Here is a 15,885-nt window from a genome sequence, read left to right as displayed (position 1 = left end):
GTAAGCTATGTTTCTTCAGAAGAGGTAAAGCAGCAATTAAATTAATGAGTGCAATTATTCATTAACTCACAATTATATTTGAAGTTGGTCCCCTCATGATTCATGAGTTTCAGGTCTCCAGAATAGCGAAGGAGAGTAATTAGAGAGATAATTGAATATTCTTTTCTTTTCTTTTCTTTTTTTTAAGTTTGCACAGGAAGCCCTGAAGAAGGAACATATATCAGGAAACACGCCGCTCACCACATCTACATGATCTAATTCTACCAGCTCTTCCACATCTGTTATTTCTGTTTTTAATCAGACCTGTTTTCAGACTCTTCTGCTGCTTTGGTCTAACAAACCTCCTCCTTGCACACTTTGTTCTTTTTCGCAGTGATGTTATTTCCCTTTCATTCTTTTTGTAAATGATGCTTTTTCTTAATGTCTTTACACATCCTCCTTTCTTCAGTTGTTTTTTCTACTATTTTTTTTCAGCAGAAGTGTATCCATACCCCTTGATGTTTACCACATTTTTTTCATGTTACAAATTTCAATATGTTTTACTGGGATTTTATGGATTTTTACAAGTAAAACATCTCAAGAGATTGAAAATGCCCATTAAAAACTGCACACAATTTCACATTTGCTGTGTTTTCATTAAATAAGAAAAGCAAATTAAAATCACACATGAATACGTTTCTCCACGCGACACGTCATTTAAAAACAAGCCGCGCCTTGGATCATGTGACTCGTGTGATGCAAAAAAAAAAAAAGACACCTCATCCTAACAGCAAAACTTTTTATTGACAAGCGTCTGAGGAATTGGTAAAACATAAATCTAACATAAATCTAACAGAAATAAAGTATAAATAAACTCTAAATCCCTGAATGATGTCCAGCTTCGCTCTGGGCTCCTCTGCTCCTGCACGTTAGTTAGCTTCCGCTTCCAGATCGCTCTAATCGTGGCCTTTGGGAATCTGTACCAGTGTTTAATTGCTCGACGTGCTTCTCCTCCCGTTCGTTACAAGTTTTGAACGAGGTTTTCGAGGTTAGAAGAGAGGCTTTGATGTGACCGTTTTAGTTCATTGTATCACAGTAAAGGGAGACAAATATGTCAGCTAGTCACTTTTTTAGATTTCCATGAAAAGCATCTTTTTGCTCTTTGTCTTTTGTTGGTTTTGTAGCAAAGATCAAGGGATAGTAATACTTTCTTCTTTTAAAGGTTTTGTTGGCTCTAGTGGCCTTTATTTGAAAGTAGTTTGACAAGAAGGAGGGTTATGAGAGAGGAAAGACATGTGGCAAATGTCACCTGGCTGGGAATTGAACCTGTGACCACCGGCATCAGAGCTAGGGCCTCAATACATGGGTTGTGCTTTGCCCCTGCGCCACCACAGCACCCCACTTTTTTCAAAGTTTAATAAGTAAGGTCTTTTGTTTTATGTCTTCAATTATATTTTCTTCCTTCTTTCTCTTTCTTCTCACGTTTCCTCCTGTGACTTCTAGTTCCTGTTTTCCCTCTTCTGCATCAGTTCCCTAAACGCCTCATTTCTTTTTCTTCGTCTCTAATTTACCCCATCCCTTTTTTGCATCGGCTCTCTGCACTAAATGGAACCGATTTCCTGCTTGTCACTTTAACTTTTCCCCTCTTCCACCTGAACAAAGGATCAATACAAGAAACGTCTACATCCTGGAACAGGGTATTTACCTTTTTCTTTTCTTTTTTTTTTTTCTTTTTTTTTTACCTTGAGAGCTGTCAGAGCTGTGGGAGGGTAGGTCAGCCCAGCCATGTTAGAAGTCCGTCTGTACATCCTGTTGACACACACACACACACACACACACACACACACACACACACACACACACACACACACACACACACACACACAGATAAAAATATCACACACCAATCTCACACTTATAAATATGGGCAGTGGCATGCATATAAACACCTCTCACACAGACCCCCTCCCGACACCCTCCTCCACAGTTTGAGACCAGGATGGATTGTTTGTTGCCACGGCAACCCTGCTCCAAACACATGCACGCGAACACACACACACACACACACACACACACACACACACACACACACAGATGCCGGGCAAACAAGCGCTGCCTGGCTGCAGCAGATATTTTTTGATTTCATGCGTCATTAAGCTGCAGCAGATGAACTGATACTGCGTTCTTCCACTGCGACTCATTTACAACTTAATGATATCGGAGCTCATAAGTTTCCCTGTGTGCCGTTCGCCTGTAGCGCGCGCGCTAACGTCATTACGCTTCATGTTCGACCTCTTAATCACATCTGCTGTCAGCCCGGATGCTCGCCTATGTTTGCTTTGAAGGAAATCTATGGCTGCTGCTCCCTCTGCGTTCTGCCGGCGCTCCAGATTTCTGATCAACGTGGAAACGACTGAACATTTGGAAGTGTAATTTTGTCTGAAAGGGTGCAATTTACCTTCTACATTTACATCAAACCTGTCCTTTTTTTCTTTTAAATGCATGTATTTCAACTTTTGACAACTCCTAGAAGTTGTTTTTGTTCTACTAAAGACGACAAGCTGACCCTGGATGAAAACTTTCTCAGGGTGAACCACAGGAACTCTAATTACGAGCTCTTATGCCCCGTAAACCTTTTCACATTTTGTCACGTTACAGCCATCAACTCCGGCGTATCTTGTTGTGCTGGCAGATCATCACTAAGCAGCGCATGTTTGTGAGGCGAGAGGAAAAGGATGCCTGGTTTTCTCGTTTAATTTCTTGCAAATACAAGAAAACACATGCAAACAATGTATTCAACCCTTTTAAATCTGACATATACAGTTTCCCACAAGTCCTGCACAAATTTCTCAAAGATGGGGGGGAGGACGAAAAGAAAAGAAATCATTTTTAAATCACATATTTAAATTATTTTTTATAAATGTTTTCCAATCATTATTGTAAAATATCAGTTAAAATAACTTATTGAAGACGGAGATGTATGGAACAAATTGCTTTTATTGTTCCATAGAGGGAAAACGCAGGAACACTGGGAAATGCTGCAGATCATTTTCAATGCACCGTTTCCTGTGTGAAACATGGTGATGGCAGCATCATGCTGTGGGACTGCTGCTCTCTAACACAAACAGGGAAGTCTGAGCTGAAGGGCCGACACCTGAAGCTAATGAAGGCAATCAAAGTTTAAAGTGGATCTGAAAGTTATTGACTAAACGCTACTGCATACATTTCAGAGTGTCGTTTGTAAAAGAGGATTACAAAACCGGCATCATTTTCCTTCCACTTCATATTTACCAGCAATTTGTTGTCTCAGTCAGTCATATAAAATACCAGTGAAACATACTGAGGTGTGTCGCTGCAATGTGACAAAAGGCAACAAAGTTCCTGGGGCGCATGAAGAATATTTGTTACCATAACTTATAAAAAAATGAAAACAAAAAGGAAAAGCTCATCTGGCATCGCCCTGTTGTTTTCTGAAGTGTTGCTTTAATGTGTTAGCATCTCTAGTTATTTCTTACCTCAAGATTTTTCACAGTTTCACATGTCTGTTTCTCACTTTCACAATTTCTCATGTTTTTATATCCCATGTATGCATAAGATTACAGATCTATTTAGTGTCTTTGACGCTAGCTATATTTTTAAATATGATATTGATTAGCCAGTAACAAAAGGTGTTAGGTGGAAACAAAACCAAACTGAAGTAACTTTCATTAGAGAACTTGATGTCTTAGGAACTTGTTGAAGTAAGCAGCTTAGTTGTGGTAACAAACGTAGAACTAAACAATGATGACGATGTTTAGCACAATGTTATTATTATTAGTATTATTACTTCATTTCCTGTCAGAAGCAAACTTCTTGATTGAATGAAATTATTCTAATCTAAAACTACAAGAGGTTTGATTAATTTTTGGCTCAACTGTTTGTGTTTTTCCAAGATGCTTTTTCCTTTATATCAACATGTGTTGCTGCACTAAAACGGATGGAGGTCAAACTATAGAGAAATTAAAAGAATATTGTGTACCTTGGGATAGAGAGCAGAGTGTACAGCGTTCAGCTGTGTCTAGACAGGGTATAATACTTTTTTATAACCTAAATGTCTCAGTTTTTGTATTTTTTTTCCCTTTCAGAGGCTACAGCATGCTGTCGGTGTTCCTTTGAGTTTCGAGCATCCAGCATGCCGACGTGAGTAAATCTTCATCAGTGAAGTCGGGGCAGCATGAGATTAACTCCTGCTATTTTGGGTCACTGATGTGATATGTGTTGAGTTGCAGTTTTCTGATTATGTATGGAGAATGAGAGCTTCGGTTTTCATGTAGCAGAATTTTATGCCGAAAGCCTAAGGTCATCTCAAAGGATTGTTATCCTTTGGCATTACTTCTGTGTGTTTGCGCTTGTTAGATTTTTAAATCCATGTTCGGGATCTTTTGTAATAAAAACCAAAGAATATGAACAGTCTGTTATAAATCTCATTATGCAGCTTCTGTGCAGAGTGGTGAATGAACCTAATGGGTAAATTGCTCTTATATCACATTTACATGTAAAATGTAAGTGAAATGAAGCATGATGAGAGTCGTATTATGAGTAATCACTATAAAATGGACTTCAATATTTAAGTGCTCATTTAATGTCTTTGTCAGACTGCTATAGAGAAGAAAAACAAGAACAAAGATTTCATTGGTGGATTAAAATGTATGAGAACAATCCAACCCATCTGTGACAATAACTCTAATGACTTTAGGCTTTTTTAACCCCACATTCCTAAAGGTTTCACAAAACAAACTTAACAGAATTTCATAGAAAAGTCAGACGTCTACGTTTACCTCTCCACAAAGATTCCGGCTTGCACCGCGTGAACGATGCTCCTGAACCTCGGCTTCTCCTCGGGACGCCGCTTAGCCAGGCCCATCTTCCTGCTGAAAGTGCACGCCAGCCAATCGCGCACTTCGCTCGGCACGGACTCCGCCTGCAGGTCACTGAGCTCGTCTTCCGTGTCCAGCAGGCGCCTGCAGAAAAGGGATGGGATCTGTGACGCATCGTGCGCACTAGCGCATCCGTCTGACCGTCTGCTCCGCGCAGACTCACCTGGTCTCGTCCGTGTAAACGGCGTCCAACATGGCCGCAGCCAGCTCCAGGTTCCTGCGGAGCTCCTGCAGGTCCACGACGCCCCGGTCCATCTGCTCCAGGGCCGCCTTCAGCCTGGACAACAACAGGAGAGGAACATCATGATGCAGGTTGTTAAATACTCACTATGGTACCAGAAAACAATGTTCGTGACTCGGTGTGTTAAATATTGGGTTTGAACTGAGAACGGACCATTTTATAGAAATAAAGTACATTCTTTCAAAGAAAAGTCTTTATAATCCTCACGTCAGGGAATGAATGTATATGAACATAAGACAAAATGTTAGGGTTAAAAAAATAGATGAGGCATAATTTATGGTTTGTCTTTGATGCACTAATACATATCACACCTTTTAACACATACATTGTTTGTTGCTGCATAGCAAAGCTTGTGTATTATGTGTGAATCTTGGACTGAAGTCAACAAAAGTATTCATAGCTCCTGAAGATTTTCATACTTCGTCACATTTCAGAAACAAATTTTCAATGCATTTCCTTGAAATTTCCTGTAATTAACATAAGTTACACGACTAACACAACATTCTACATACTGCATGAGTGGAAAATGTTTTTGTTTTAATTTAAAATATTCGAGGCAATCATTAACAAAAACCTGTGAAAATTTACCAAACGCTTGACACTGAGTGGAGGATCACCTTCCATCAGGTGAAACTCATCCCAAATATGGAATCAGAGCAACAACTGAGGGTTTCAAAGAAGCTATTCTGTTAACAAAAACGGACTAAATAATGTAATTAATCCTCCCTCATGGTCTCAATGCTCTGCAGACGAGCCATCGTTTGATCCAGGTGTGTTGAACGTGGGGGAAACTAAAACATGCAGGATATCGGACCTGGAGGACCTATTCTGGACACGCCTGCTCTAAATGTGCAAAGCTGGTAGAGACCAAGCCCTAAAGACCTGCGGTAGGAATCACAGCAGGTGGTTCTATAAAGTGTTGAGGATGGAGCGTAGACTTTTATTTGTAAAAGAAAAATGTAAAAACCATAGACCCTCCACTTCAGTTATACCCTTCTTTTGTTAACCCGTCACATCTGGCTAAATGTTATAAAATCTGTTCATCTTTTGCACTAAAGACATTAGATTGCATGTTACATATGGAGATTGGGAATAACTTCATATAAATGTAAAAATGTGCCTCATTGTTTCATCCCACACCTCCCAGTGACATTTTGAAGCTTGTTCCATCAAAGTGTTCCTGCCTCTTTAGATGTATTTTTACTCCTCTCAGTTGTTTATTCTTTGGGTTATTTTCAGCACTTTGGAGTTATTGTTGTCAGCTTGAATTGTTTTGTACTTTTACAGCAGCTAATTTATCTCAGCAAAGGCACTGGTTCTAAAATCAGACACGTCCACGATTTGCAGATTTGAGAGACAAACTGTGTCGGTGAAGACTGGAGGTTTGATCTGAGGTTTCTCTGTGGTTTCCTCCATGCATTTCTCCTTTGTGAGATGATTAGAGCGTTTTCTTAAATAAAATGCATAAACAGACAGGATCCTTTCGACAGCACATTCTCCGAGTCCAGAGTAATCTTTATTGAACTGGTTCTGGTTCTCTGATGCAGTGCTTCTCACTAAAAATAAAGCTGTTTTTTGTTGTTGTTGTTTTTTTGTTTTTTATAAAATTGGATTTAAAGCTATGTTTACATTTACAAGGTCATTTACATATAAAAACATGTTTCTGCCAACAAGCGTCCGGCTTGCTGTACTATAGCTGCTTTCTTTGGGAATATCTTGTTTGATTCAGGCAAATGAGACACATAAGATCCTTCTGATGGCTCCACCATGTTGTTTTAAAGGGGCAGTACTTGGTGTTTTCCAGTCACATAGTTACATTTCATAGTACAGTAAAGTAAATGTTACCTTCAGTTGTTATAAACATGCTGTTATGTCTCAAATATGACTTAAAGAAATTTGACTTTTAACACTTTGAAATTGTGACTCTGTCCCTTTAAGAAGCTCCTCCTCCTTCTGAAACTCCGCCTTCAGGAAGTCATCACAACATGGCTCCTCTATTAACCCTTTAACAAGGTTTTTACCAGCGTTGCTCTGAGCAGTAACTCCTATAATGAGCTGAGCAGATATTCAGCTCCACCAGGTGTTTTCTAATTGCTGCTGGCTAGTCTGAAGGAGCGGAAAAGTCATGGGAGAAACATGTTCAGTGAAGCTCAAAAGCTTGGAAACTGCAGCTCCGAGGAGAAACTTCATGTTCAAAGGCGAGACACCAACTTTGGGGTTGGGGTGAGGGTGGAGGTAAAAAAATAATATTTTCAGAATCATCGTGATTCAATTTAATTTCCATTTGGGACAAAAAGGGATTTTTGAATTGAATTTGAACGATTCAAAGGACAAACACAGGAAATGTTCAAAGAGCTACTGCTGCTTTGCCATTTCAGTGCTTTACTACACCGAGATCCTCGCATATATTGCAGTCTGTGCATTCTGCGCTCCACACGAGGAAACAGCAGCCCTGAGAGAGCCTCTCTGCAGACTGCAGACACCTGCCAACCCACTTGATCCTCGTACTTTGCACCCACACAGCTGCTGTCCCGTTCGCACCGCACAACCAGAATGTGGAAATCTGCTTCCTCCAGATGGACACATGATGACACCATGCCTCCTGTCAATCAGCCGGCGCCAGCGCTAAACGACTGGAGGCTCCTCCGGGGAATAAACAAGCTGTCAAATAAACATTATGCACTGTGCTTTTCCTAGCCAAGGCGGCCCTTGTAGTCAGTCAGAAAAGTTCATGCTGCTGCAGTCGGCCAGATTTTCACTAAACTTGACAAAGAACAGCTTGCAGTTGTTACCGCGGCAGCAAAAGCCAATTATCCTACAGTCAAACTTTCTTTCATTACACTGGATATCAGATGCTCTGCATGCAAACCGATACAGAAAGTAGGAATAATAGATCAGTCGATGCAAAGCAAAAAGTCACCATGGAGATTTAAAACACTTCTTATCAGCAAATGAACAGATTCAGTAAACTCAAATGTACCAAAACAAATCTAATGTCAGCGCTCCTTTAAGAATCCCTCCGCTCTAAGAGTTGAGAGGAGAGAAGTAGTGAATTGTGGAAATGTTGCAGATTTAGCCCGACGCTCATAAACCCTGGCACTACCGTATAAATAACGCTGATGTTACAAAAAATGTTCATGATTACGAATTCCCAACATTTATTATGTCATTGATTGTAGTCATAACATATTTAAGTTTATTTTAAAAACTGATTTTTTTATGGATTAGGAGGAAAGTTTACCAACAGCAAAATCTATGGTTTTGTAGAGCTTATTTTACCAGTTTAATAAATGTCCATGTTTTATTTAAAAGGGCAGTATTTTGTAAAACTGACTTTTTTTAGCTATATACCGTGTTATAATGTTATTCCTTCATCAAAGACATACCTGGAGTGTTGCTTTGATTCTTCCATGCATGTTTGAAACATCCTTAAATTTCCCGGGGCGACCACGTTTTTCAAATGACTTCCCTCACTCAGCTCCTCCAGACTAGCGGCAGCAGCTGTTATCAAACACCTGCTGAGCTCATCGTATGAGCTCCTTCTCTGTTCAGTGGTTGTAAACATAATGACATGCTGAAAGCTGAGTTTCAGAAAGAGCAGGAGCTTCTTAAAGAGACAGAGGCCCAAGTTGTTAAACTGCCTCACATAAATATCATTTGGTATATTTATAACAATTGAAAATATCTTAGTTCCTTAATACTTGGGCTATAAAATGTCACTATGTGCCTGGAAAACACATAATACCACCCCTTTAAATTGATGGAATGATGGCCCGACTGGAGCCGTTTGCCATAGGTGACCCTCCGCTTCAGTTTCTGCCCTTCAGAGGGATTTTATGCTCCTGCCTTGACAGAAGACCATTTAAAGTCAGTTTCTGTATCCTGTTGCTAGTCCTCTGAAATGAAGTGCGATTGCTTCTTAATTACGCTAACATCGGTATCGGTCCGATAAATAAAACCTGGCCGATGTTAACAACAGATTTATGTCCGTCTTGTTGCTGTTTGTTTCTGGAGGAGCTTGGTCATGTGACATTTGTTTGGTCATGTGTCATTTGTTTGGTCATGTGACAGTGATTGTTGGATAACATCAGCCACAACAGCAATATTAATATCAGATATCGATATCGGCCCACATTGTCATATCTGTGAATCCCTAGTCTCCATATATGATGTGTATCAGAAGGCATTAGTTTAGTTATTTTTCGCTTTGATCAGCGTTATAAGAGTTTAAAAAACAGAGTTTTATAAGAGTCAGTGGGCCTTAATGTCAATACATGAAAATATAGGGTGTAATAGTCATTTTTAGAACATAATACACAGCTAAATTAAATTAGCTGTGTATAAAACCATCAAACAAAGAGTTATCCTGTCACTGTCACTGTCACACTAGATATGTGCTTCCCAGAACAACGACGAGAGGGTTTTAATTTTGTTTTAACTGCGGAGGGTTGGCAGCTCTACCCCGTGTCGCTCTATTCCTGTCAGTGAACGACAGGCCTTATCACGTAAGGTGAGAAACGAGAAGATCGCAGCATTATTTTTGACACTGAGAGGTTTAGACGATTCCAGCTTAGCGATTCCCCGTTCTGATCGTAGAGCAAGAAGTCCAGAGTTTACCCTGCGCAGAAGGAAAAGTTTTTCATCTTGACAAATTATGTGCAATAATGTGTTCGTCCAGAACCTCAGCTCATCAGTCCGGCTCTGTCAAACAGACGGCAGGAACACTGTACGTAACGTTGGACTGCTGATTCACACGAGTCCGTTTATAAAACCATCAAACAAAGAGTTACACTGTCACTGTCACTGAACGTGAATATATTTTTTTGTCTCTGTAAAATATGACACACTGTATTCCAGTGTCTTTTTTAGGCTTTTTTTGTTTTTGGAGTCTGTTGATTTTATTTTATAATCACCACAAAATGGCTTGCCAACCAAGCACTGACCACAACTACACATGAATTTGTGTAAGTCAGACAGGATAATGCACATTTTCATCCCTCGGAGTGCTTTTATTTCCCCGTTCTTTTACGTTTGATGCCATCTGTTTTGACGCCACATAAGATTCTCCAGACGTTTCCGTTTCCTGTCTCTTTCTCTCTCTCTGGTTTCTCTCAGATCCACGCTCGTTCCCGTATGTGTTAAAGAGTGTGACAGCTGTTTTTGGCTTCTTCCAAATTTACAGCTGGCACACCTGTGCTCCGTTTAGACTCTGGCCCGCCGCAGCAGTCAGCGCTGCTCTTTCTCCATCTCCCGTCAACAGCAGCAGCAGCAGAGAGTTAGTCTGTGTTTGTGTCCATCGTTAACTGATTCTGATGAATACTGTTTTCCTGGTGCGCCGCACACAGCCTGGGCTGCTGCCTGGCGGCCAGCACGCTAAGGCGAGCCATCTGTCCGCCTGTCCGTCCCCACCTCTGTCCACATTTGTCTCTCCACGCATTTCTGCCTGCTGTCTCTTTCCCCATTCCAAAGGTTGACTTCCTGTTTCTGATTACCCGCTGGTTCCCTCACCCTCCATTCTCCATTTAACATTTTGTCAGCTCTCTCCTCACTTTGCTGAAAAAAAACAAAACCTTTCATGTCCTGTAGGTAACCTTTTACTGTAAGTTGTCTCCAGGGAGGGAGACAGAGAATTATCGAGCATTATACAAAATATTTCTGAATTGAATTCGATTTGAATTGAAGGTATTTTAGTGAGACATTTTATACTTTTAACCTTCGACATGTCTAAATTGTCAAAATTTGGATGGGATCAGTTCTTGTTTCCATGTACAGTGGCTGACAAAAGTATTCACACCCCTGAACTTTTCCACATTTTGTCACATCACAAACACGACTGTGAATATGTTTCATTGGAGTTTAGTGTGAAAGCGGTGAAGTGGAAATGAAATTATGCATGTTTCAAAATTCAAACTTATGACAAAATTTTAAGTTCAAAGAGTATGAATACTTCTACAAGCTGCTGTATAATTTAATACAAAAGAACATAATTAAGGAATGGAAAGTACTGGTTCTCATTGGATTTATGTGTCCAAAAAAATATTGGGCCCATAAAGTCTACGTTTTTAAATAGTTTTAATATAATCTGCAGCTAGAATCAGCATTTATGTTTCTGGACCACAGGGAGCACGGAAAGTGACAAAATGACAATTCATCAGGCACTTGTTAATAAAATAAATGTTCAAAGACATATTGAAGAGAAAACTGCTGACATCATCCACACATGATTTACTCAAGATTAATACAGAGAAATAAACAACTGAGAAGCAGCGAAAACCTTCCAAAAATTAAATCAGCTTACATTTAAATAACTCACAGAAACCTTTTAAATAATAAATCAATATTTTTTTTTCTAATTATACTAAAATTTAATAACAACAAAGTCCATAACAGAGTCTTATAAATGGTTCACACCAAACCGTTAAATCTGTTGATTTGGATCAAACGTGTGAACGGACCGGATCGATCCAGAACCCGGCAGAACCGGGAAAGTCTGAGATTGTGAGTTTTAACTAAAATAAAGCATTCTAGCTTAATTTACATTAGTCTATCACACAAAATGTTTTTGAAATATATTCAAGTTTGGTACAAAATGGTAAAAAGCCCAAATGGGAAAATATTCCTGTATGTTTGTTTTGATTGGGGAGATAAACGTCATTTCTTTTTCCGTGACCGAGTCTGACAAATGTCAGGAAGTTAACGACGACGCGCAGGCAAAGCAGCTATTTTTTATTATTATTATAATCTATAACCAAAAAAAACTGAAAACTGGAAGAAAGCTGGATGTAATATTTAGCAGTTGCCATGGCTACAGGGACAATTCAACTTAAAGAGTAGATTCTTTCCCCTTTTTTAAATGACATTGTGTATTTGGATGTAGCTGGAGATAATTAAAGGTTTTTCTGGCAGTGAATGGCAACCTGTCGTCGTAAAGTTCAGTGCGTGGGAACGGGAGGTTAGATTGTTTCCATTTTTTTGTTTTTTTTTTTCTTCTCGTTGACGCCGTCACGTCTCCCCTGAGATCAGAATACTTTCTGCTCTCCGTCTGAATGTGGGATCATGTCACAGATCATCAGCTGTGCGTCTGCTCTGTAAGCCTCTGCCGACACAAATAAACAGCAATAAAAGCCTTTTTTAGATTTTATTCAAGCCCATTTGCATTGGCTTGTTTTTTGTCCTAAATATTCCTTCTGAAGTTTAAATGTTACAGATCCTCTTATCTACTGCCGTACTTTTATTTTCTGTATTTTCTTTACGTTTGCCTGTCTGTGGGTCTCGGTGACTCATCTGATGGAAACCATCCTGCTGCTTGATACTGAGCCCACACGCTTTTAAATGGTCTTTATTATTCCTCTGTGGAACCTGGAATATTGCATATATAATCAAGCAGGGTTGGTTGGCAGCTAGTTGCATTTACTAGATTATTCAATTACATTTACTTGAGAAACATTTTTGAAAAAAACGTACTTTGAGTATTTTAAGCCATGCTTTTTACTGAGTCATTTTATTATGAAGTATTTCTGCTCTTGCTTGAGTAAAACGTCTGGGTTTCTCTACTGAATGAAAAACAAACAGGTTTCAACCAAAGAGTCACCAGACACAAAAGATCATTTGGAAAAAAAAAACATTTTGCCTGATTTCATTACTTTTTGTTACTATATAAATTACTTTCAGTTTGGTCCTTAAACTACCAAAATTTCCACTTAACTTGATATTGTGGTCCATCTGATGATGTAATTTCTAAATAATAAATGATCATTTCATCGTTACTCAGTAGTGACTTCTCTTTTTACCAAATACTTTGTTACTCTTAGAGTAATTTCTTGGAAAGCTACTTTCTACTTTTACTTGTGTAAAGACATGTTGAAGTAGTTTTACTCTTACCTGAGTATATTTTTGGTTACTCTGCCCTCCTCTGACTGCAGCACATTCATAAAGATGAACTCAGACAACGTCGTCGGAAATAAAGCTGGTTCAGTTTCACTTTGGAACAAATTGCGACAAAAACCAGCGGACTGACTGACAGGTGGCGTCATGTCAATTGCTTCTAGTTGCCTTTCTATAGTGTGTGTGTGCGTGCGTGCGTGCGTGTGTGTACATCTTACCTCTGTGATGTAATTTTGTATTTCTGCCTGTAAAACACACACAAAAACAAGACAAGTTACTGGAATGATCAAATCCGGCACACAGACAGCCATCAACATGAGTTCCCTCGGAGGCCGAGTTAACCCCGTTAAAAACAAGCAGTAAAGAAAACGAGAAGCGAGCTTGTGTTTCAGAATCAGGCCTCGTTAATTGAGCGGCGGAGCCACGAACTGCTGCTTCTGCGTCCGTCGGACCGAAATAGCTCTCGTTCGCAGAATGATGCATTGGCTTGACCTTCTGCACTGCTGTTAATGAGAAACATCTTGTGTTCAGTATTATGTCTCTGTCAGTAACGCTGTCTGGCATTAACAAACACATTTACAAGCCGGCTTCATCAACAGACCTACACAAGCGGCTGCAGCGGGGCGGCAGCTAGAAACGCAGAGCGGCGCACAGGAAGCGTCCGACACTTCAGAGGTGGTAAACTAATTTAGCACCATCAAGGCGTAAATGTGGTATTTATTACATTGAATCAGATCTAAATCATGTCGTTGTTCGATGGACCAACTGAAGGCATGGACTTAAAACGAAACCTTTACTTGACAAGCAAAAAACTTTCCTTAAGATCCTTAACATTTCAGGTGCGTTGTGGGGCCAGGTTGAAGCACACTGCCGACTCAGACCCTGCCACTGTGGCCCCTCGACACGGGATTCTTTTGTAATGTTGGAGTTTCTACTTGTGCTTTTGCAGTAATTACCGTGAAACAATTAATATTTAAATGTCAACTCTCTGATTGCTACTTCCTCCAACTGTGGATTCATACCCCGCAGTTCACTCTGTCTCCTGCTCAGCAGTTTGCTCTTAAGAAATACAACAGAACATCGACTGCTTCTCCATTTTGAAAACTTTATTTGGAGACACGTTGCAACGCGACGTCACGCGCACAAGAACCCACAAAAATCTGCTCCCCAACAACAACTACCATTGGTTTTATAGCCGTCAAGTTGACAACATAACTGGTTAAATCTTAAATTTACATTTGATATATAGAAGAAAAGGGATGCAGTGCTTTGCTAGTAACTGTCAACACTACAACAACCAGGCAACAAGGTCAGGAAAGGTTTTAATAGAGAGAGAGGGAAGCAGATCAGGTATGCTAGCTTGACTTTGACAACCTTCACATGTAGATGTGCTGCAGAGTTCGCTGAGTTTTGGTTCGGTAAAAAAAACACACCGAACCACATTTGTTTCAGCAACAAGGCAGTTCAAAGTGCTTCCCACGATTAGGAGGAAGACAAAAACAACAACACAAGCACACAAAAGACAAACTACAATTTAAAATGTTCCACTTGATATTAATCGAAGGCAGCTCGAAACAGGCGAGTTTTTACCCTCGTTTTAAATGAGATTAATGAAATATGAAACTAAATGTATACATGGACATTTTATCTATTTTATTTTATTTTATTGTTTATGAGGGTGGCTGAAGAGATTTCACTCGCCACAGAAAGGCAGGTCGGACCAGGGGAGACGTGTTCATTAAGAACACTTTGCTTTGATCTGGTGAAAAGACTCGGACCTTCCTGAGCAGAAAACGCTTTTGAAATGAGAGAGGAGCCTCCTGAATAAACAGCAGGAAAGGAGTTTGAGGGCAGGAGGAAAAAAAAGAGGTATAAGAAGCGAAAGTACCAGGTGGGTTCTTGTTGAAAGCCTCTGGGAATTATTTACTGGAGTTTGCCCGCCCGGGTTTCAACTCGGTCAGAGGTGGCAGCGGCAGCAGAGGCTCACGGAGGCAAATTGGGGTACTTTAAACCTTTTAGTGGCTGATTGCTCTCATTTGCATCTAAATGCTTTCCCCTCTGAGTCATAACTCCGCCAAACACGGACGCACACAAAACACAGAAACGATACTTTTTTCTCTTCTTTTTCTTTCTGCATTTTGCACACGACCCAAACACAACCTCTGAACACCATTACCTCCGAGACTGATGACAAACAGTCGCAAAATTTGTGAGGGAACGACGCAAATGAATAACGTCTGCTCATCTGTGTCTTCATTACAAACGGAACGAGCCCAGTTCGTTGGCTTCGTCGCAGCTTGCGACAAATTTATAGGAGCTGTGAGCAAAAAGGACATCCGGGCTGCCGTAGGACCGTCTCGTCTCGCGCCAGTATATTCTGAATCTGCTCCGCCAGCTCACCTTTTCTCTCTGAATGCATCTATGTTGTCACACTCCAGTTCTATCTTCTCTCTCTCTCTTTTTTTTATCTACTTGCTTTTTTGTCATTCATTCCTCCGGGCGTAATGGTGTACACACACACACATACACACACACTCACAACCCAGCGACTCAGGCTTCACGTTGAATTTAGGGAGATTGATTATTCCTGTCTTACGCCGGCGGCGACGTACATGTTTGCACAACAAAGGCGCATCGGTAAAAAGGTTCTGTACGTTTTTGATTCTGCAAACGAATCTCGTCTTTGCCCCTACAATTTTCTATCACAGCTCTCTGTGTGTTTTAAATGACTTCCCGCCCCTCCTCATTTCATGACAAGAAATTTTTAGACATAATCATCTTTCACAATGTCCTCCCGCTGGTGTGTGTGTGTGTGTGTGTGTGTGTGTGTGTGTGTGTGTGTGTGTGTGTGTGTGTGTGTGTGTG

General features: G+C 40.2%; 1 protein-coding gene across 2 annotated transcripts in view; it reads right to left on the bottom strand.

The window, feature by feature from the left end:
* Positions 1 to 15,885, bottom strand: part of LOC103151396 (calcium/calmodulin-dependent 3',5'-cyclic nucleotide phosphodiesterase 1A) — a 41,039-nt gene that overhangs the window by 11,053 nt on the left and 14,101 nt on the right. The window contains exons 2-5 of one of the 2 annotated variants that reach the window (XM_007571436.2): positions 13,239 to 13,265; positions 5,059 to 5,172; positions 4,797 to 4,979; positions 1,722 to 1,788 (exon numbers count right to left, since the gene is read on the bottom strand). In XM_007571436.2, coding sequence (XP_007571498.1) covers positions 1,722 to 1,788; positions 4,797 to 4,979; positions 5,059 to 5,172; positions 13,239 to 13,265 — 391 coding nt within the window. The remainder of the gene's footprint in view (positions 1 to 1,721; positions 1,789 to 4,796; positions 4,980 to 5,058; positions 5,173 to 13,238; positions 13,266 to 15,885) is intronic. The other variant, XM_016681405.1, reaches the window with a different exon arrangement.

Source organism: Poecilia formosa, unplaced genomic scaffold, assembly GCF_000485575.1.
Source record: "Poecilia formosa unplaced genomic scaffold, Poecilia_formosa-5.1.2 Scaffold280, whole genome shotgun sequence".
In the NCBI taxonomy this organism is placed as follows: domain Eukaryota; kingdom Metazoa; phylum Chordata; class Actinopteri; order Cyprinodontiformes; family Poeciliidae; genus Poecilia; species Poecilia formosa.
This window is presented reverse-complemented; position numbering and strand designations above follow the sequence as displayed.